This window comes from Nilaparvata lugens, chromosome 4 (assembly GCF_014356525.2).
Source record: "Nilaparvata lugens isolate BPH chromosome 4, ASM1435652v1, whole genome shotgun sequence".
NCBI lineage: Eukaryota > Metazoa > Arthropoda > Insecta > Hemiptera > Delphacidae > Nilaparvata > Nilaparvata lugens.
The window spans coordinates 63,535,914-63,559,041 of record NC_052507.1 but is presented as its reverse complement, the minus strand read 5'-3'; the positions used below and the strand labels follow the sequence as shown (position 1 = coordinate 63,559,041).

The 23,128-nt window shown below is 37.3% G+C and overlaps 1 protein-coding gene across 2 annotated transcripts; it reads left to right on the top strand.

Annotated features, from left to right (window-relative positions):
• The first annotated feature begins 59 nt into the window (after nt 1-59).
• Nucleotides 60-23,098, top strand: LOC111056405 (clavesin-2). Of its 2 annotated transcripts, none has more exons than XM_022343766.2 (6): nt 60-183; nt 6,306-6,492; nt 9,550-9,763; nt 14,643-14,979; nt 17,420-17,544; nt 19,527-23,098. In XM_022343766.2, the coding sequence occupies exons 2-6, from the start codon at nt 6,339-6,341 to the stop codon at nt 19,564-19,566; spliced, it is 870 nt and encodes a 289-aa protein (XP_022199458.1). In that variant the 5' UTR covers nt 60-183; nt 6,306-6,338; the 3' UTR covers nt 19,567-23,098. The 2 variants fall into 2 exon arrangements, with proteins under 2 accessions (XP_022199458.1, XP_039282088.1); XM_039426154.1 differs by lacking the exon at nt 19,527-23,098 and adding an exon at nt 18,598-18,784.
• Nucleotides 23,099-23,128: the final 30 nt, after the last annotated feature.

Here is a 23,128-nt window from a genome sequence, read left to right as displayed (position 1 = left end):
TAACGCAGTCTATCGGAGAAACTACAAAGTCATGAACAGGACACCAGCTGATTACTCCAACATCTGACACCAACAACCAAAACAATGGATGACCGATTGTCAATTATTTTGCAACAGAAAATTAGGTTAGGTTTGGATATTTTTTGCCATAAAAACAATGAATAGAATCCTTGACTTTTTCAGGTATGCTAAATTATTATTTCATTTCTTGTACGAAATTCTTCTACATTATTGTAGGTATATCAATTTCAACTTTAACAGTAAGTTGACCTATTTCAAATTACTCAATTTCAAATGTTATTTTGCAAACAAATAGCAGGATATAGAAAGATTATTGAGGGATCTCCCATCAGATAATAGTTTTTGCTATAATTGAAATTCAGTTTCATAGTTTCTGCAATCACAGATAATGTTGTGTGAGGCTATAATAATCTAATGCAGAATAGCTTATAAAGAAAAGCCTTTTCTTTTTGCTTAAATATTGCTTATTGTTTCAATTTACAATTAAAAAAGTTTGACTCAGCAATGTCATTGTTTTTGCTTTTAGTTTGGTTGAGAATTTTTTCAATCTAGGTCTTGGTAACAGAGTACCGTAACTTGAGAATATGCTTCTAAATATTTACCTACTTAGAAAAACTGCATGGATATTCATGTTGTGGATGTGCTGAATCCGCAAAAAATTAGGTTCAACTCCCCCAAAAAGTAAAGCAGCCTTTCAACCAGTTTGCTCTTCACAATTGTATAGAACCTAGAGTTCAGTTTGGCTTGTTTCTCCTTGGGAACAGTGTTAAATATTTTTATATATTGTTTTGTAAAGCTATTATAAGTTACAGCCAATCTACTGCAAGGTTCTCATCTCCAATAACGCAGCATGTCTAGTATTGTAAGCATGAATATGACCTCCTCATTATAGCAGATCCTAGTTTTCCTTCAGTGAGCACAGTAAATATTGCTGGCAGTTTATATTCTTATTATTTTGACACAACCTATCCGGCTCAGCTGGTCTTGTTGAAGAATAAGTGTATAAGTACACAGTGAGGATTCCAAGACTCCTGATGAAATGCCGGCAATGATCTTTGAAGTCTGAGGAGGACACTATCCTCAGTGCTTGAACCTCTCAATGTCAGACCTTGTCCTCATCTGTTTCTATGGTGAATCACCATTACCATTGGTGATGATAATGAAGGTATGTTTATGTTTTTGAAGGGACGGATTCAAGGATCCAAAGGTTCAAAGAACCTCACACATCAACTGAAGCTTATTGTGTGTCCCAAGTATGTTAGTTGGGCAAACCAATACCTGTATCCTCTACAAGGTCCAGGAGCTCCCTATACTAACATCCCATTCTTCACCTGGTTGCTTGGAGCCAAACAGAGCCATTCTAGCCCCTAGTCTTTCGCAATCCAGTATGATATGCTTGGCAGTCTCTTCAGACTGATTACAAAGCCTACACATCTGACTTTCATTTATGAGTCCAATTGAGCATTGAACTGACCCAGAGATGAAATTTTAAATCCTCCGTATGCTTCTAATCGAACACTACTCTTTTTCAACCTACTCAATAACACACTGTCTTTCACAATTTCATATGGAAATATATTCACTTCTGCTCCTGTATCTAATTTGAAGTTTACTGGTTTATGATCAATTAATAATGTTTTGAACCAAGCCTTTTCATTGACAGTGTTAACTAGATATACTGAATCAATAAACTCGTGAGCTTCTTCTATTGCTGTTGGATTTTCCACAACATTATGTAATGGTTGAGGTAGCCTTTGCTCACTCACTCTGAAATCATTTCTCCTAGCTTTATTCAGGCACATTTTGCTAAAATGATTCATCCTACCACATTTATTACAACTTTTACCAGACGCTGGGCAGCTCCTACCTTCTACATGCTGCATTCCGCAATGGCCGCATACAATCTTCTGATATGAGTTTGTTATCCTTTTATCATACTTGGAAACTGGGTGCACTTCCTTTCGAGACTTTTCTTCATTTATTGACTTCTCATGTTTTTCACCTATTTCAACACTGCGACAATAATCAATTATTTTCTCCAACGAGGCGTTGTCTCGCAACACACGTTGTTGCATTTCTTTCGACCTTAACCCCAATGCAATCATAGCTTTCAATAACTTATTCTCTTGTTCCCCAAATTCGCATCTTGTCACTAGCCCCTTCAAAGTTGCATAGAATGAATTAAATGATTGACCTTCCTCTTGTTTGCAAGCTATAAATTGTATACATTCATGATCTCATTCTTTTTTGGTAAACAATAGCTCTCTAATATTTTTAATATTGATTCTACCGTTTCAGGCTCATCCACATCTTGTAACGATTCATATAAAATCAAAGCTTCATTGCCTAACAAGTTTTTAAGTCTTGCAACTTGAATTTGGTTGGATTTTTCATTTGTCTCAGTCGCTATAAAATAATTTACGATATTTTTCTTGAATAATTCGAAATTTTGTGAAACATTTTCCCCGTTGCATAGTAACGGTTCTGGCTTGTTGAATTCCATGTTCGTCTTTTAAGAAAAAATATAATAATACGATAATTACCCAATCTTATTACTCACTCAATCCTGTCGTTGTTCACTCACTCAATTATTCTCCTTTTCTGTTCAATTCCTTGACTGCGCCATGTTTAAATATCTTAATAGATTCTTAGCCATTTGAAGCAACCATCTTTATTCTCGTAGATAACAAACTAAACTCAGTAAACAACTTATTATATTATCAAACAGTTATCATGTGATTAAGTAACATCACATGATATACAAACACATATAAAAGACAAACTTCACAACATTGAATCGTCGCAATCAATAAGAAACACAGGAAGTACAATAGTGCAAGGAGGAGACGTCATAGAAAAACACTGCCTTCAGGAGTACCCCCTGGAAGAAATCGATTAATTTCATTTGATTCAAAGGAAGTTTTTATTTTGTAATAATTCTATGATATGCAATTTTCTCCCCTCAAGACATCCACACATTCATCCACTGTGTATGGCGCTCTTTTTAACAGAACTTTCCTTATCCTTCCGGTCATCTTTGAAACGTTGGAAACATCTTTAAAATTATGGGGGAGTCTATTTATAATTTTTATTGCGCAATAGTGTAGGCCTTTCTCCAGAAGGGTTAGTCTATGTGCCGGGTAACCGAGGAGTGAGCCACCACTCCTCGTATTGTAGGAATGATCATGTAAAACGGATGAGAATGCCCTCAAATTTTTACTAACGTACGTGATGATCTCCAGAAAGTACATGGTTAATATACTCTCTCTCACAAAATAAGGTCCTCTCACAAAATAACAGCTCTCTCAGAGCTGGCAAAGTTAATATACCCTCTCTCACAAAATAAGGCCTATATGATGTTCGGGCACTGAGGTTGAAGATTATTCTCAGAGCTCTTTTCTGCCATTTCAAGTCATCCTGCAGCTCGACCCCGAGAAACCTCGTCACTTTTGACTGATTGTAGCCGGATAGGTCTACGTTAGGTATATTGTTGTTTAAAGTTCGACGGAATGTAATAGACGGCTGGTGCATGAACACACATCAGCTGATGTGGCTCTGAAAAGGTGCATGGTGAGTCACGATGAAGCTCCTGTTGTCAACCAGGTGTCTCGAATATCTGAGGAGGTATAATACTCTTGAAAGTTCCCTGTTGAACATGATGGTTCCAGTTCAACCTCCTGTCCATTCAGAAACCTTGCAACTTCACTGGTTCTTCTGCAGCTTCAATGAGCAGACTATAGTGAGGTTCCCGTTATAATGGCAAGGTTTGATAAGCAATGGTATTGCTATGCTTGTCTATCATTCAACAAAGCGGATAGCTTTCTTGCCAGAACGTCTTTAAATAATGTAGAACTAGTAGTTCTGTGAACAGTAGACTGTTCTGTGAACAGTATTCTCATCCACAAGTACCTGATTGAAACTATAGACCTTATAGCAGGGAACCCACTATGCCGTCACCGTCAGGCACCGTCGAACACCGACCGTCACCGTCAGTCGCCGCCTTCACCGTCATTTTTCCGGCGATAACCCACTTGCCCGTCTGGTTAGCTCCGTCAGAAACCGGAGCTAACCAGAAGAAATGCATCAGTTGCGATGGAGAATTCATCAGACGAGGAATTGCTAGTAATAGCCGCAGCATGTGCTGAAGAAGAGATACAGAAGCGGAGGAAGCATAGGTACTGGGTGCACGAAATCTTCTGAAGAAGAAACGAATATGGTGAATTTCATCATTTGTTTGACGACTTGAAAAAAACCTATGCTAAGTTCTTTTTATATTTCCGCATGACTCCAAAGAAGTTCCACGAATTGCTCGAGTTACTGAAATTCCCAGTGAAACACAGTAACGTTTACTGAAACACAGTAACAGTTTCACGTTATTTCTCGGTTGCTGATGACTTTCAAGACAACTGCTAACTTTTCCTGAGCCCCTGGGATCAAGAACTTTAATTTTAGCCCTTTCCCATCATCGTGTGATTTGTCAAACGGCCAAAACTTTGATTTCATAATTTCGCTTACAGAATAATATTTGTAATAACTTACCTGACATGGTATCAAACTTTTCTGAGATTTCCTGCCTAGCATTATCTTTGTTCCTGTTGTCGTGATAACTATTATCACTAGTATTATTCAGGAAGGGATACTCCCTAATAGCCTCTATCAACATTTCGTCCGTACTCATCGCTCACAGAGCAAAGGCGCACTACAACAAAACACTGGCGATGTGACTTCACTGATAGTTGAATGTCGACTGGAAGAATGATAAAAAACGGACCGGCTATCCGGCAAGAATGCCCCAAACAGAATTGGTGGCCGACGGTGACTGACGGACACGGTCGTGGCCGGTGACAGACGGGTATAGTGGGTTGCCGTTCGTTTAAAACAATGATTAATTCGTTTAATTCAAAGCAATGTTGCCGGTACGCAACGGTGACGGTCGGTGTTGGACGGTGCCTGACGATGACGGCTTAGTGGGTTCCCTGCTACCTGATTGAAACTATAGACCTTATGGAAATACAGCAATAGACTGGCTTCTCCACACATCTGTATAATCACTTGTCAGCTGATTTATGATGGATAATTCTATAGTCTGATTTTTACTCCGATATTGGCGTATGAAGGAGGCTACTTTTTCCTTTTATATAATCCTTTACATGCAAAATTTCCAAAAACCTTGTATATATGTCGACGCGCAATTTAAAAAGGAACATACCTGTCAAATTCATGAAAATGCGTTTCGCCGTAAATGCGCGACATATAAACATTAAGAGAAATGCCAAACCGTCGACTTGAATCTTAGACGTTACTTCGCTCGGTCAAATATAATTGATTATTTTAAACGAGAATGAACCGTTAATATTACATCTATAAACCTGTATCAACCACCGTATATAGAAGGCATCGATCGACAAGACAGAGGATCGGCAACGTTTTTTTAATATCTTTCTCCACTGCTATTATAACTTGGACTCCACTACAGCAGCTTCACTGGCTCTTCTGCAGCTACAATGAGCATTCTAGAATCTTAATTCATTCTCATTAATCTTCAATTTGTTAGCCATAAACCACATCCTGACCCCCTCAAGGAGACTGACAGACCTTTCCCTCACCTGTTTCTGTGGTGGATCACCATTACCATTGGTGATAATGAAGGTATGTTTATGTTTTTGAAGGGACGGATTCAAGGATCCAAAGGTTCAAAGAACCTCACACATCAACTGAAGCTTATTGTGTGTCCCAAGTATGTTAGTTGGGCAAACCAATACCTGTGTCCTCTATACGGTCCTGGAGTTCCTTATACTAACATCCCATTCCTCACCTGGTTGCTTGCAGACAAACAGAGCCCTTCTTCTAGTTCCAAGACTTTCGCAAACCAGTATGATATGCTTAGCAGTCTCTTCACACTGATTACAAAGCCTACGCATCTGACTTCCATTTCTGAGTCCAATTGTGTGGAGATGTTTCCTGGAGTGACCGTGTCCAGTTATCAGGGCAATCACCTGCTTGACCTGACCTCTACCCAGACTCACGAGCCAGCTGGTGAAGCTACGGCTTGCGTCTGCCTGCAGCCTTTTGCCAAGTGCTTGACCAGGGTGACCCTGCCATTGCTGGTGATGTAAGTCCCTGGACCATTTACTAATTGTGTGAAAGGCAGTTGTTTTAATTCAAGGAGGTGCCTCTGGATGGATATCAAGGTGTCATCCGCAAAAAGTACTGTACTTACCTGAAATTTTATTGTTCATGTTAGATTGAATAACTCTTTATGATACTGTTCATATATGTTGCAGGTGATAGACCTCCATGCACAGTATTAATAAAAGATGGCTGAATATTGTGATATCGATTGGAACGGTTACCGTTCCACTTCCAGTGATGAAATACCCTACATGAAATCACCACCAAAAAATTTAACCGATGACGAGGCGATAGCAGAACTTAAAAAGACTATAAAGAGGAAAAAAGAGAATGGAACAGGTAAGCTATATTTTTACTGATAATGCCCACATGAGATTTTTGCTTGTTCGTGAGTAATGGAAATTGCGAGGATTATTTGATGAGATGATCAAACGTCCAAGCCTATTCGATGGGATTCATCGGGATTTATTTTATTTATTTAGCGTATGGCATTTTTTTTTTGTCAAATTTTTAAAATTTCACACCTTTATAAGTGCACGTCGAGGGATGAAATATACTGTATTGCCTGGGGACTGGCTACAGTGAAGTCGTTAGCCTCACCCAGGTAGGCACGTCTCTCACACTCAAATATAATGTGGTGCACTGTCTGCTCCATCGCCCCACAGTCACATACTGGGGAGTCCCCATTTGAAAAATGACGCATTGCATCTCCCATGCTGGGTTCGAATTCTGTTGAGTGTCACCCAGATGCGCCGGGGGAGCTCAAAACCAGGAGGCCTAGTGCATGAGAAATAGCTCTCCGGTATTCCGGGGGGCACCTCCTCTCTCCATCTTCTATTCAGAGAGAACCTCTCATCTCTCAATTGCTCTGCCATCCTGACCGCTGGCCTTCTGGACTTCAGCTCCCTTCTATTCAGCGGGATACGAACCCGCGACCAGATAGCAGGATCGGACTGACGTGTATCCTGGCAGGCCTTTATTAGTTAATAATAGATCATTTATTTCTGAGTTTTTTGTGTAGTTGAGAAGTTGATATTGTGATAATTATTCATATTAAATGAAAAAGACTAAGAAATTGTCAAAAAACCACAGATTTATTGAAGACCGGTTTCGGTTATCACACCATTGTCAATCTCTGATAAACTAAATACAAGAGCAGCAGAATTTATACTAGTAGGCGAGTACCTACTGCTATTGGTCAAGGGCATGAACGCCTGCCATTGGCCCAGCTAGACAGTCTCCTCCCACTCAACGGTATCAACAAAATGGCGGCTTAAGCAACAGACTCGCTATGATAACAGTTTTCTTAGTATAAAAAAAGTCTCATGCCGGGTTCACAAACCTTTTCTGCTTGGTTATCGTGCCATTCAATCATGATTAAAATTTAACATGCTTTTGTGCAACCGGGCCCTTATCTTGAGCTACCTTCACCTCTCCACCATGTTTCCACTCTTCGAATTAGAAGGCTACGTCATAGTCCTAGTGAATCCTTAATTAGGGAGAGCATCTTTTTTCAAAAAAATCAGCGTATATTCTCAGCACAGTCCTACATGACCTATAGAATAAGTACCTTAATAAATTCTTCTCAATCCTTCTTCTTTACTGTCTCATTGTTTTATTCAATTTGTTCCACGCCAATTTATCAGACATCTGTTGTGGTTACAGTAATAAATTTATTAGATGGAAATAAATTTGAAGTTGCATTTGTTCAAATACTAATTAATTAATGAATAATTATTGCTAGTAGTTCTGTGAACAGTAGACCTCGCGCTTAGTAAGTTACATTGGTATGTTTTCTCAAAAATTAATAAATAATTTATCAATTTAAAATGCCAAGAAATAATCCTAAATAAACATAGAGCTTTCTGTCCTATCGTACTGTGACGTGTCGTCCCGGAATGTGAGTGTGAGCGCTGTTATCAGGTCTGGCTGCAACTGCCTACAACGTTGATGGAAAGATACATTTTAAAGATGATCTATGTTTTTGAACGGGTAGTATTGTAGTCAACTGTCTACTGTCCACCGCTCATAACTTGGCTTCTGAGGTCTGAGGCGTAGGGGGGAAATTAACGAGTGGCGCCATGTTGTTGACGACTCGGTAATGTGACTACAAACCCTAAACCGCAGCTGACCGGGGTAAACGTCGAAATGTGTTATTTTTCCATTAAGTTAGTAGCCGTTTTAAAATAGTTATAGCGATTCATTAAATTAGTTTTAAAATAGTTGTAGTGATTTTGTGGAATAGCCTCCGTAGAACTAGCATTTTTACAATGTTAAAACGTTAGGATGTAATTTTACTTATAGATGGCTGGTTAAATTACAAATTTGGTGGGATAGAAATTGCTCAATTACATTTGGCGAAGGCAAATAGACCACAACGTTTGTGTACTCGCTACCTGGCTCTCCAATGCCATATGTCACGCCTAAAACTAGATCGACTGCATCCTTCCAGAGGCCAAGCTACGAGCGGTGGACAGTACTAACGTTGATGGAAAGATACATTTTCAAGATGTTCTAAGTTTTTGAACGGGTAGTATTATAGTCCACTAGACAGCTGATTTATGATGAATAATTCTATAGTCTGATTTTTACTCTAATATTGGCGTATGAAGGAGGCTCCTTTTTCCTTTCATATTATCCTTGAAATGCAAAATTTCCAAAAACATTGTATATACGTCGACGCGCAATTAAAAAAGGAACATACCTGTCAAATTTCATGAAAATCTATTACCGCGTTTCGCCGTAAATGCGCAACATTTAAACATTAAGACAAATGCCAAACCGTCGACTTGAATCTTCGACCTCACTTTGCTCGGTCAAGAAATTCTTCTCAATCCTTCTTATTTACTGTCTCATTGTTTTTTTTTCAATTTGTTTCAAGCCAATTTATCAGACATCTGTTGTGGTGACATCTTCAGTAATAAATTTATTAGATGGAAATAAATTGGAAGTTGCATTTGTTCAAATTCTAATTAATAATAATCATTATTAAACGAAATTCCAATTAAATGCTGTAAATCACCCCGAAGACTTCTGCTACTGCAAATATTGACAACATGGTATAATAATTAATTGAATAGGACAAGTAATAATTAAGAAAGGACGAGTATAAATATAAAGAAAATGAAAATCTCAGTACCCTTTTTTTGAAATATTTTCATTTTCTTTATATTTATATTACAAGTAGCCCTATACAGAAAAGAGATAAAAAAATAATTGAGTAGTATCGCTCATCGAATTTCCATCTAGCTGTTCACCCTGTTGTAAATATTTGCAGTAGCAGAAGTCTTCGGGGTGATTTACAGCATTTAATTGGAATTTCGTTTAATAATAATTGATGAATTTTATTATAAAGTGATCTTTTCCTTCTGATGAGTATCTTCCATTTGCTTGCAGGAACATTAGATTTGAAAAACCCGGACGACAAATTTCTGCTACGGTTTCTCCGAGCGCGGAAAATGGACATTGATGAGACATACAAATTGTTGACGAACTATTACAGCTACAGACAAAGGAATAGGGAGTTCTTTCAGACGCTCAGTGCCAGTGATACTTTGGTGCAGCAGGCTCTTTTCGATGGATTTCCTGGGGTTTTAGAGAACAGAGACAGGTAAAGACCATTGAAAATTATCATTAGCTATTACTGTTTGGGTAAAAAAACATTCCATACAATGATTTCAATGACTGAGGGGTAAGTCAGTTGAATAATGTGTGAGGCAAGTAAAGAAATACTGACCTTTCTCGTTGATTATGGAAATAATTAGTTGGTTTGTTAGTTATTACTTTTTGGGTGAAAAAACATTACATACAATAATGGGCCATATGAATAAAACCAAAGCATATGCTCATGACCATGAGCATGGAGCATAAGGTTTTGCTCATGAGCATTAGGTAGAAGCATAAGCATTTGCTCATTTTTATATGAATAAGCTTTACCTTATACTCTTACCTTTTATGCTCCTGAACTCTGGAGCAATTGCTCACGTATTTTAAAGATTTTTCATCAGCTGATTCGCCTTTTGTGGCCTTACTTTGTTTTTATAGCTCACGTAAGCGCTAAATATGCAAGTAGGAGACACCGCTTGTGTTTGCGTCGTCTGCTCTGTTTTCTATCTATGAATTGAGTTTTAGGTTAGTTGAGTTTAGAATTTCGAAATAATAGCGTGAAAAAATGTCATCTCCATAATAATCTTCAGCATAATCTTATAATATCAATAGCCTTCTTATAATCGTCTACACTCTCATCTTCTTGAATGCCTATTTCCTATTTTGTAATGGCTATCTTTATATCAGCTATCTTTGTATTTATTCTTTTGTATCAATAATGGTGGTATATAAGATGGTTGAATCTAAAAAGAGTTTTATATTTATCAACTATTGGTTGTGATCGTATCTGGTAAAGTTTCCTCTTCCTCATACGAATTAGTTGAGCAATTTTACTATGAGCAAAACTAGCTGCTCTAGACTAGACTCACCGTTTTTGAAGCATTTGCTATCTGATATAAAGATAGCCATTACAAAATAGGAAATAGGCATTCAAGAAGATGAGAGTGTAGACGATTATAAGAAGGCTATTGATATTATAAGATTATGCTGAAGATTATTATGGAGATGACATTTTTCCTCCACCTCCTGTCTAAAGTCTTACTTTACTCCCTGGAACATAATACTAAAGTGTCACTTTTTCACTCTCGGTATTAAAAATCAGAAAAACTCCCCAGAGCGTAAAGTAACTCCATTTAAATAACATGGCAGGCATCTCTACTTTAAAAATGTACATTTGAAATAGGTTAGAAAGTCTAAGCTCAGATGAGGAAGCATATAGAGTAGTCATTAAAACAACTAAATTCAATACCTCAACCAGACATTCCATCAATATAATATGAAATTTATGTTTGTATGCTAAAATCATTACAAACTTCGTATCACTATACTAAAAAAATGTATAATTTTTTTTATTCCATGTTATTCAAAATACCAGCCAACGAATATTCCTCATTAACTAATCAAATTTGAAACGGGAACTTCATCATAACTGTAGTTTTGGCTGTCATTGTTGTTACAACTTTAGCCGACATATAGTGCTGTCGGAGGAGAGCTGTGATTACAAGTCAGCTGTTTCTGTTACTTTTTAGATTATGTTGTAACACATTGTTTGGTCACATACGTTTTTAGAAATTATTTTATTAGCAGTTTTTATAAAAATGTAGGTGGAGGAAAAATGTTGTGTATATCACGAGTGAAAAATGTTTTTTCTCCCTGAGGAAAATTGTTGCCCTCGGCTTCGCCTCGGGCTTCAAACTTTTCCCTCGGGGAGAAAAAACAGTACTTTTCACTCTAGATATACAAATAACTATATCCTCCACCTCCTGTCTAAAGTGCTTACTTTACTCCCTGGAACATAATACTAAAGTGTCACTTTTCCGCTCTCGGTACTAAAATCAGAAAAACTCCCCAGAGCGTAAAGTAACTCCATTTAAATAACATGGCAGGCATCTCTACTTTAAAAATGTACATTTGAAATAGGTTAGAAAGTCTAAGCTCAGATGAGGAAGCATATAGAGTAGTCATTAAAACAACTAAATTCAATACCTCAACCAGACATTCCATCAATATAATATGAAATTTATCGCTAGTTATGGAAATCATTAGTTTCCCACCTCAACCTGTCGCCATCTCTATCCTCTCTTCCCCACTGTCTCTTTCCATCGTCTTCTTGGTCTTCCTCCTTCAATCCTCATCTCTTCCATTTTCTTAGGCAGCCGATCCCCTCCCACGTGTCCAAACCAGCGTAGTCTCATGCTTTCTTATGCTTTCCATGTTCAGTTCTCTTCTTTTCTCCTCATTCATAACTCTGTCTCTACGTGTCTTTCCCTTTATTGCCCTGAGGAACCTCATTTCTCCTGCTTGTATTCTATTCCATTCTCCCTCAGAAAATGATAACAAACCAATGTTAAACACGTGCTGCCTTTATAACGTAAATCTCACTTTGTAATTTTGTTTTGTCTTATTTGTGTGTTTTTAATAAATTGAATTTAGTAATTTAATCCAACGTCATCATTCTGCTGTATTTTTTTCACGATATTCAGCTAATTGTGTTGATATATTGAGCTCGATGATGTTTGTTGCTGCATATATATTGAACTCGATATACTTTATTCTTTTCCTCCACCTCCTGTCTAAAGTGCTTACTTTACTAGCTGTCACAATCCACTAGCTGTCACACAGACATCACTCATCAAAATAATTCTAAATAAAAATATCCGATTTCCTACTGAACAACTCTACACCGAATTTCCTGTTCTTGACATAAGACAAATCTACATTAAAACTCTTCTTATTTTTATCAAATCGTACAGAACAGAAATTTTTACACAGCTAAACCATAACTACCCCACTAGACATATGCTGAATTTTTGGTTTAATACACCTAGAGCCACCTTTACATCGGTCGATAACAACCCATTTCGTATTACTCACCAACTTCATCGCAATCTTCCAATCACAATAAAAGAGGCTGAGGGATGCAGTGTTGCTAACTACAAAAAGAAGATAGTCACATGGTTGCTTGGTATTGGTCGGGAGGCATCAGAAGCCCTCATAAACTCGCCCCATATGTAGATTCTGATTCAAACTCTGTTAACTCTGGTACTATGATGCAGCACTCTGAACATTATAATAAGTAATTTAAAAACTTTAGGAGATAGGTACTCCAACATAATACTAAGTCTTTAATAAAAGAAACCCACGACATCATGCTCTGTTTATTAAAAAAAAATTATTAATAATTTATATTTATTTCTCTTTATATAACATATTTCCAATATTGTAATAGTTAAGTGAGAATAATATTAAGGTAGAATTCTGCAGAATTTTTTATTTTACAGTTATATAGATAGGAATTCTTCCCCCACACACGGACCAATAGTCTATGTGGGGGAATATTCATTTCCTGAAAATATTTGTTATTGAATTGAATTACTCCCTGGAACATAATACTAAAGTGTCACTTTTTCGCTCTCGGTACTAAAAAATAGAAAAACTCCCTAGAGCGTAAAGTAACTCCATTTAAATAACATGGGAAGCATCTCTATTTTAAAAACGTACATTTGAAATAGAGAAGGTCTAAGCTCAGATGAGGAAGGTCATTAAACCAACTAAATTCATTACCTCAACCAGACATTCCATCAATATAATATGAAATTTATGGTTGTATGCTAAAATCATTACAAACTTCGTATCACTATACTAAAAAAATGTAGAATTTTTTTTATTCCATGTTATTCAAAATACCAGCCAACGAATATTCCTCATTAACTAATCAAATTTGAAACGGGAACTTCATCATAGTTGTAGTTGTGGCGGCCATTGTTGTTACAACTTTTGCCGACATATAGTGCTGTCGGAGGAGAACTGTGATTACAAGTCAGCTGTTTCTGTTTACTTTTTAGATTATGTTGTAACACATTGTTTGGTCACATACGTTTTTAAAAATTATTTTATTAGCAGTTTTTATAAAAATGTAGGTGGAGGAAAAATGTTGTGTATATCACGAGTGAAAAATGTTTTTTCTCCCTCAGGAAAATTGTTGCCCTCGGCTTCGCCTCGGGCTTCAAACTTTTCCCTCGGGGAGAAAAAACAGTACTTTTCACTCTAGATATACAAATAACTATATCCTCCACCTCCTGTCTAAAGTGCTTACTTTACTCCCTGGAACATAATACTAAAGTGTCACTTTTCCGCTCTCGGTACTAAAATCAGAAAAACTCCCCAGAGCGTAAAGTAACTCATTTAAATAACATGGCAGGCATCTCTACTTTAAAAATGTACATTTGAAATAGGTTAGAAAGTCTAAGCTCAGATGAGGAAGCATATAGAGTAGTCATTAAAACAACTAAATTCAATACCTCAACCAGACATTCCATCAATATAATATGAAATTTATGTTTGTATTCTAAAATCATTACAAACTTCGTATCACTATACTAAAAAAATGTATAATTTTTTTATTCCATGTTATTCAAAATACCAGCCAACGAATATTCCTCATTAACTAATCAAATTTGAAACGGGAACTTCATCATAGCTGTAGTTGTGGCGGCCATTGTTGTTCCAACTTTTGCCGACAGATAGTGCTGTCGGGGGAGAACTGTGATTACAAGCCAGCTGTTTCTGTTTACTTTTTAGATTATGTTGTAACACATTGTTTGGTCACGTACGTTTTTAAAAATTATTTTATTTGCAGTTTTTATAAAAATGTAGGTGGAGGAAAAATGTTGTGTATATCACGAGTGAAAAACGTTTTTTCTCCCTCAGGAAAATTGTTGCCCTCGGCTTCGCCTCGGGCTTCAAACTTTTCCCTCGGGGAGAAAAAGCAGTACTTTTCACTCTAGGTATACAAATAACTATTATTGGTTCATACAATAAGTACATCATCAAAATGATAGGGAGAGAAAAAATAAGGTAATCGTGATATGTTTTGTTGTCAGGAAAGGCAGGTGTGTCCTAGTGTTCCTATGCTACAACTGGGACCACTGCAACTACTCGCTGGAGACCATCTACAAGGCGCTCCTCCTGACAATGGAGTCACTGTTGCAAGAGGCTGAAAACCAGTTGAATGGTTTCGTGTTCGTGGTCGACTGGACTGACTTTTCGTTCCGGCAGTCGAGCAGCCTCGGTCCGCGCACCCTGCGTCTCATGTTCGAGGGACTGCAGGACGCGTTCCCTGCGCGCATCAAGGGGGTGCACTTTATCAACCAGCCCTGGTATGTGGAGGCGGTGCTGGCTATCATCAAGCCGTTCATCAAGGAGAAAACTAAGCAGAAGGTTGGTTGCCGTTACTCGAACTAATCTAGTTATTAAACTTATCACAATGGTTGCGTTCAAAGCCACTGATCGGTGAGTAAACGATGAGACCAGTGAGTGAACATGGCTCTGAACGAAGCACTGTTTGGTCTAACTCTAAGACCTTAAAGATGCATAGACTCACATGCAGCGCTAGTGTACTTGGAATTGAAATCGGCCATTGAGGGGACACCCTGGAAGATTATTACATACTAAAGATATTAATTTTACAAAAATATTTATATATTATATAATATCTCTCGTTAAAATACCTCAATGACAGCCTTTAATTTCAAGTAAGAGCTAGCATTGGGAAGGCATAGGCATTGTGGGTTTATACCTCTTCAAGGTTTTTGGTTTAAGTAATAAGAAAAAAATACGTCATATCCGGTATAGCTGAACGTAAACAGACATGGCTGAATACGAGGTTGTTTACAATTATAATGGACTCCATTATAATGTATTTGGAAGCACAGAAATGCATGATTACATAAATTCAATAACATTTAAAATATTATCCAAAGATTCAATCAACTCCAGTCATTGATGGTTTTCCATTTCAATTGATTATACAATTTGATAGGTTAGGTTCTAGTTTTGTTTACAATTATAAAGCTGCGTACAGATTTACGCGCCGCGAACATGAGCAATTCACTTTTAATCAGCTGACTATATCTGTATTTTTACAGAAACGGTAAGATACAGATATAAAAAGCTTGGCATCAGCTGATTAAAAGTGAATTGCTCATGTTCGCGGCGCGTAAATCTGTACGCACCTTTAGCAGCAGACGAAACATCTGTCAGTCAAGACTCATGAGCAACCGTTGAGCCACAGAATACATACAGAATAGAAGGTATCAATTTAACCAAGACTTGAGTCACTTGAGTGCACCAATTCCACGACACGTGACTGCATCATCATTTCTTTCAAGATAGCGGATTTTGGCGTCAGGATACTAGCCGACTTTCGATTCTGTGGTTCATCTGTGATAAGGTTTTTTACTGAACGTTAAAAACACGATGGAATTGATCAGTGACTTTGAACGCAACCATTGTGGGATATTTCAATGTATGGGCTGTTTATATATTCAAAATCAATGTGCTAGTAGTTCTGTGAACAGTAGACCTCACGCAGTTTTCTCATCCACAAGTATCTGGTGTCACTTGTTTACCGGCTTCTCCAGACATCCGTGTAATGCATGCAATGGATAATCCACTTGTCAGCTGATTTATTGACCGAACGAAGTGAGGTCTATGTTTTAACTCGGATTATCTTTTGTCTATAGGTATGTATGTAACGCATTTACGGCCAAACGCGTTGATAAAATTCTATGAGAATTGGCAGGAGTATTCCTTTTCTAACTGCGCGTCTATGTATACACAAGGTTTTTTGAAATTTTGCATTTAAAGGATAATATGAAAGGAAAAGGAATTTCCTCCATAATCCGATATCACTATATATATAATCTACTCTGTAGATAGGATTAATCAGACTATAGAATTATTCATAATAATTCAGGTGACAAGTGGATTGTTCATTGCATACATTACACAGATGTCTGGTGACACCAGATACTTGTGGATGAGAAAACTGCGTGAGGTCTACTATTCACAGAACTACTAGTTCTATAGTTTGATTAATTCTATCTTCAAAGTAGATGATAGTGATATCGAAGTAAGGAGGGAATTTCTTTTCCTTTCATATTATTCTTAAAATGCAAAATTTCAAAAAACCTTGTGTATACATCGACGCGCAGTTGATCTTCATTGCATCAAGATCTATAAATTCACAGAACTACTAGTTCTATAGTTTGATTAATTCTATCTTCAAAGTAGATGATGGTGATATCGAAGTATGATAGAAATTCCTTTTACTTTCATATTATCCTTGAAATGCGAAATTTCAAAAAACCTTGAAACTTACATCGACGCGCAGTGATAAATGGAATAAAAATTCGACTGAGTCATTGTCAATATTGTAGAACCATTTCATAATTGAATAAAAACACAAATATTTTGTCAAATTCTACACTGTTTTATTCGGAGCACGACCATGGTTTCGTGACCACACCGGTCACATTTTCTGAAAATGTGAAAATGTTGAAAAACGAAACCATGGTCGTGTACCGAATAAAACTGTGTAGAATTTGACAACATATTTGTGTTTTTATTCAATCATGGAATATTCCTGCCAACTCTCATAGAATTCAATCAACGCGTTTGGTAGTAAATGCGTTACATACAGACAGACGAAAGAAAGTCAGAGGTGAAACATAGACCTCACTACGTTCGGTGAGACTTAGACAGTCGGTATTTATGTATCACTATTTCAATAGGTCAACATTCATGAGTAATATGTATATAATTTAAATTACATAGAATATAATTATGCATTTATTCATTATATATATATTTTTTATAGATATATCTTCATGGTACGAATCTCAGCACTCTTCATGAAAACGTTAGCAAGGATGTATTGCCTCCGGAGCTGGGTGGAGAGGGACCTTCGTTCAATTCAATGATATGGGCTGAGAAAATGCTCAGGTATTACAACTTTTAAAATATATTATAAATCATCTATTATTTAGATATCATAACAACGTCTTCGGTATCATCTACCTATCTGTTTTCCTCAGGGTATGATCACATTGAATGCACATAAATGTGCAAGTGAACGTGAAATCATGCATGATCAAGCGCGCAGACGAGAAACAAAATCGGACTTTTAAAATACTATCCAAATTTCGCAGAAAAATAGTAGAAGGAGTAACCTTAGTATTTCTCTCCTGGTCAGTGCTCTCTTGTAAAAATGATAAATGATCATATTTGTCACCAAACTCTAAAAAGTATGAAAAGAGCTATAGAAACAAGTTGTAACTTGCATGTAGCTGCTCACACTAAACGCCACCAGCAAGTGCACGCGTTCAGTGTGAATGTGCCGATGGCTCTTTCCAGATTTTGTTTCTCATCTGCGCGTTTGATCATGCATGACCACGCGTGCACTTGCACATATACGCATCAAATGTGATCATACCCTAGAGTGAGGTACATGTTATAATAGCAGTTTTTGATTAGCAATAGTATTGCTATCCTTGTCTATCATTCAACAAAACGGATAGCGCTATCTCTTTCTTGCTTTGCTCTGTTGCAGATCGTCTTTTAACAATGTAGAATTGATACCTAATTAACAAAATATTTCAACTTAATTATAAAATTATTGAAAAATTTAATGTCTTGCTCAATTAAATATAATTGATTATTTTAAACGAGAATGAACAGCTAATATTACATCGATAAACCTGTATCAGCTACCGTCTATATAAGGCATTGACAAAACAGAGGATCGGCAACGTTGTTCTCCTATCTTTCTCCACTGCCATTATAACGTATAGCTCACTATAAGGCTATAATTTACTCAAACTAGCGCGACTCTAATCGTACGACTCCAGTCGTGGATATTCCAGTATCTTGTTCTTCACGACTTGAGTCGTTTATCTTGCTCATTGTCACTACTCTATAGTGAGGTCCACGCAGTGGAGAAAGATAGGAGAACAGTGTTGCCGAGTCACTGTCTTGTTGTTGTTGTTGTTGTTGTAGCAACTTGGGGAACACCGATGTTTCACTCCTCCTCCGTCTCAAGACCCAGGAAGCGGGCCACCCCACAGGGGTCGGCCCATAGGCTGGCGGCTGTCAGTAGTGTCGGCTTCGAGGGGCAGCTGAAAAGACGGGGAAGAGAAGAGAAAGAAGAAGAAGAAGAAGAAGAAGAAGAAGAAGAAGAAGAAGAAGAAGAAGAAGAAGAAGAAGAAGAGGAAGAGGAGAGAAAGAAAAAGAAGGAGAAGAAGAACAGGAAGAAGAAGAAGAAGAAGGACGAATCTGCCGGCCGTTAGTTCGGCCGAATATGGTCGTCCATTGGAACCGTTACGTCAGTCTAGTTGCCAATTATTGAATTAACTAACTACTATTATAGCCACCAAAATTTTGCTTAAACAATGATTATATCGAGATTTTGAAAATAGAATAAACAAGTATCCACTAAATTAGTTATTCATTACAATAATCTTACCTTCGGATCCTATTTGTTCAGCAATCTTTGTCCACAGATTCCTTTGAACATCACGACGATGATATCTTTTGTCTCGCATATCCCACAATGGAACATGTTCTTGAACCAAACTTATCAACTGTCCATAGTTACAACTTTATAAACAGAACAACATAAAAAAAAACAAACAAGGCTGTGAGACAATTTTAGGTTAGGAACACTTCGTTTTCTCAGCTGGACTAGTTTGTTCGGCCGGATAGAGCCGGAAAATCTCATTCAATTCGGATCGAAAAATTGATCGGCCGGAGACGGCCGTATGAACCTCTTGCAATGGACGAGCTATTCCTTCCTTTGTTGGGGGATCGTCCGGAGGAGTTCGGTAGTTTTCGGCCGATGCTAGTTCGGACGAAATCGGTTTCAGTGGACGGCCCTCCTAATTATTGATAATTTGTAAATCTGAATTAAAATTATGTTTTTTTTTTAGGGAGAGTACACCACCAGGCACCCAAGACACTCCGATGTAAAGATTACAAAAACCTGGAAGTATTGCCAATTCAACCTGATCTACACCCAATCTCATCAGAACAGTATTCATAATGTAAGAAATAGTACAGTAGAACTGCATCATCTTTTTACGCGGGTTTCTTTAAAGCTGCGTTTACATTGTTCAAGTTTACTTGAACTTGAGTTTTTTGAGGTTTGAATTGAATGGGCCATTGTGAAAACTTTATGTCAAGTTTACTTGAATTAGGCTATTCTTTTTACACGGGTTTCTTTAAAGCTGCGTTTACATTGTTCAAGTTTACTTGAATTCAAGTTTTTTGAAGTTTGAATTGAATGGGCGATTTTGAAAACTTTAGGTCAAGTTTATTTGAATTCAGTTTCAGTTCTCATAACCTCAAAAGTATATGATTATGAAGTTAAAAATCTGATTAATCTCAAAGTTTTCTTCTTCATATCATACTTTCTTCGGCATCATACTTTTTAATTGAGTTGTTTTTATACATTCTACATTGACTGGCAACTGTTCCATCTCATTTCCCCATTTGTGGAACCTTGGATTGTACATATCCGAGTTGAATTTTAACATGTTCAACATTCACTTGAATCAACATAACTTGAAGAAGGTCTACATTGGTAGAGTGGACTCAAGTTTCTGTTCGTGTGCATTTGACTTTAAGTTTGCAAAATTCATCTATTTTACACAGACGTCAAGAAAACTTGAATTTAAGGAAACTTGACTAATGTATACGCTTCTTAAGGCTTGAATAGACGGAAAATATTGTTGTAAATAAATAGTACCTGCTTATAACATCAGGCCGCAGTATCTATGACGTGTTAACTGCAGTTTTGTAGCCTGATATTATAAGTGGATAGATTCAATTATAGAGAATGACACAGAATAACGGGAACTTTTAAGAACGCCATAAAACATTAGTGGGAAGGGCAAAAATGATTTGATTCAAACTAATGTAAAGTTCAAGACTTGCCATTTGAGAATTATAAATAACATTTATCACCTTTTGACAATTAGTTCTTCAAGATGGCTTCCTCCTGAACGAATACACTCTTGAAATCTGTGTTGAGATTCCTGAACGATTGCTGCAACATTTCAGCTGGGATATTGTTAATTTCATTTTAAATTGTCTGTTATTATTCAACCACAGTTATTGGTCAAAACGTTTGATTTGAGATAGCTCCACAAACAGAAAATCGCAGGTGGACAGATCATGGGACGAGGAAACGCAGATGTTGCAGCGATCAATGAGGAATCGTCAACACCGATTTCAAGAGTGTATTCGTTCAGGAGGAAGCCATCTTGAAGAAGTAATTGTCAAAAAGTGATAGATGTTATTAATAATTCTCAAATGGTAAGTCTTGAACTTTACATAAGTTTGAATAAAATACATTTTTGCCGTTCCACTAATGTTTAATGGCGTTTTTAAAAGTTCCCGTTATTCTGTGTCACTCTGTATAAGATAACTAGTACCCTTGGAATATTTATTCAAATTATTAACGACAATTATGTAATTCTCAAGTGTTCTTTATTCAAATATAAATTTATTTACCCTTGAAATACTAACACTTGAGAGTGACATAAATGTTGAAACTAATCGTGAATAATTTTCAAGAAAAATATTTCTTTCAGAGGTACCAGTTTTTTTCTATAATTGGACAATTGAGTAGCCCTGTTAAAATACTTTCAGGGTACTATACTGTACAATAATATTAAGATAGGCGCACACAGATAGTTATCGGACGGACGGAACGCATCGGACGATTAAATTCAAATTCAAATTAAATTTTATTAAGCCAAAACACTTTACAACTGGCCATGTCAACAGGTATTGAAAAATACATGAAATAAATAAATAGAATAACAGAAGCTTACAAAAATATTGCACGTCACATTCTCCTACACTTTAAATACAAAAAATAACTGTAATTTTACAGTTGAACAAATTATAACACCCTATCATTTAAAAACTCTTCAACACTATAATATGCCTTGTCAACCAGAAATGCATACAAATCTCTCTTAAAATTAGGCCCACTTGACTTTGACAAATTTTTAGGCAGCTTGCTGAATTTGATGCATTGTTTTCAATTGGAGTGCGCATACCTATCCGCATCGTATAGGTATGCGCACTCCAAAATTGAAAACAATGCATCAAATCTAATCGTCCGATGCGTGCCGTCCGTCCGATGACGATCTGTGTGCACCTACCTTTACACGTCCATGGGGCTGCTTTGGGAAACCCTCTCTAGTATTCATGAATGAAAGACATTATTTTCTCAGTATTATGTACTTAGAGTATACGATTTTTACTTTCTAAAGTAAAGTTCATTCATTCATTCATTCAGACCAAGCAAGTGCCTTCTGAGTCAAAATTCAGTTGCTGCACTTCTAACATAGTTTCCTTAGTATTTTATTCTTTTTTGTAGTCCATCAAGGTTATGTCACCCTTTTTTAACAATAATTTCAACATATTCATCAACTGACAGGGAATATTTCTGTATTTTAAATATTCATTTTCAATCAGTTGACCTAGATGTAGAAAAAGTATAACTCAGAGCTTGTTCACATGACATCTATTCACGTTCGGTTGTCGCTTGATTGGCAAATCGCTCGATTTGCCAGCCTCGTACACATGACAGCGATTCATGAGCGGTTTGCGCTCGGTTATGATAAATAATTACTAGGTACAACATCTATGTACTCAATCTTAATATCTTAATCTATGTACTTACTCTTAAACATATCGAAACCGCTCGGTTGACTAAAGAAATGTGTACGCTCTCATGCCTGCTCTAGTATATCGAGCCGCCCGGCAACCAAGCGACAACCGAGCGGTTGGACTGGAGACTACAACCGCCGCGATTCGCCGGCGACTACTAAAACCGAGCGATGCATGTGTACGGCACCATGTGTTTCCCACCTGGCAATCGCTCGGTCTGTCAACCGCGCGACAACCGCGCTAAATCGCTGTCATGTGAACAGGCTCTTAGGCTCAACTCACACTTTCGCGACTCAGGTCGAGAAGAGACTCGACTCTAGTTGAGAGCATGTGTTTTCAAATGGTGACAGTCGCGGAGACTAGAATAGACTGGTCTAAGGCCGGTTGCAGACGAACCACTATCGCAGGTGGGGTGTGGGACCGACATACCACAGAACAATACGACTAACGCAGAGAGACTTTCACACTACATTCGAGAAAACGCGCATTAGTGCAACAGTTTTCAGATGTTTTTATGATACTCGGGTGTTTTCATCAGATGTTTTTATCATACAGCTGTTTTCAAAGTCACAGCGACTGCGATTGTGGCACAGAAGCTGGGGGAAGCGTAGTGCTCAAACCAGTGGTACGACAATCGCAAGGAAAATAATCGCATACTACAGCGCGCAACGCCATGTGGAAGTATTAGTGCCACTGCCATGCCTCATATGTATTACAATATCGGGGACCGAGCTTCGCTCTGGAGTACAAAAACATAAAAAATGTATTACGAAAGAAGAAATTATATTAACATTCATACAGAAATGTTCTATCTAATAACAGTAAATTGAGATTAATTCCCAGAGGA

Bases quoted from the DNA above. Each gene is read 5' to 3' on its own strand.
- LOC111056405 (XM_039426154.1), top strand. From the start codon at position 6,339: ATGGCTGAATATTGTGATATCGATTGGAACGGTTACCGTTCCACTTCC. The intron at 9,764-14,642 runs GTAAAGACCATT...TTTTGTTGTCAG, and splicing joins GTTTTAGAGAACAGAGACAG to GAAAGGCAGGTGTGTCCTAG. The intron at 17,545-18,597 runs GTATTACAACTT...TTGTTGTTGTAG, and splicing joins TGGGCTGAGAAAATGCTCAG to CAACTTGGGGAACACCGATG.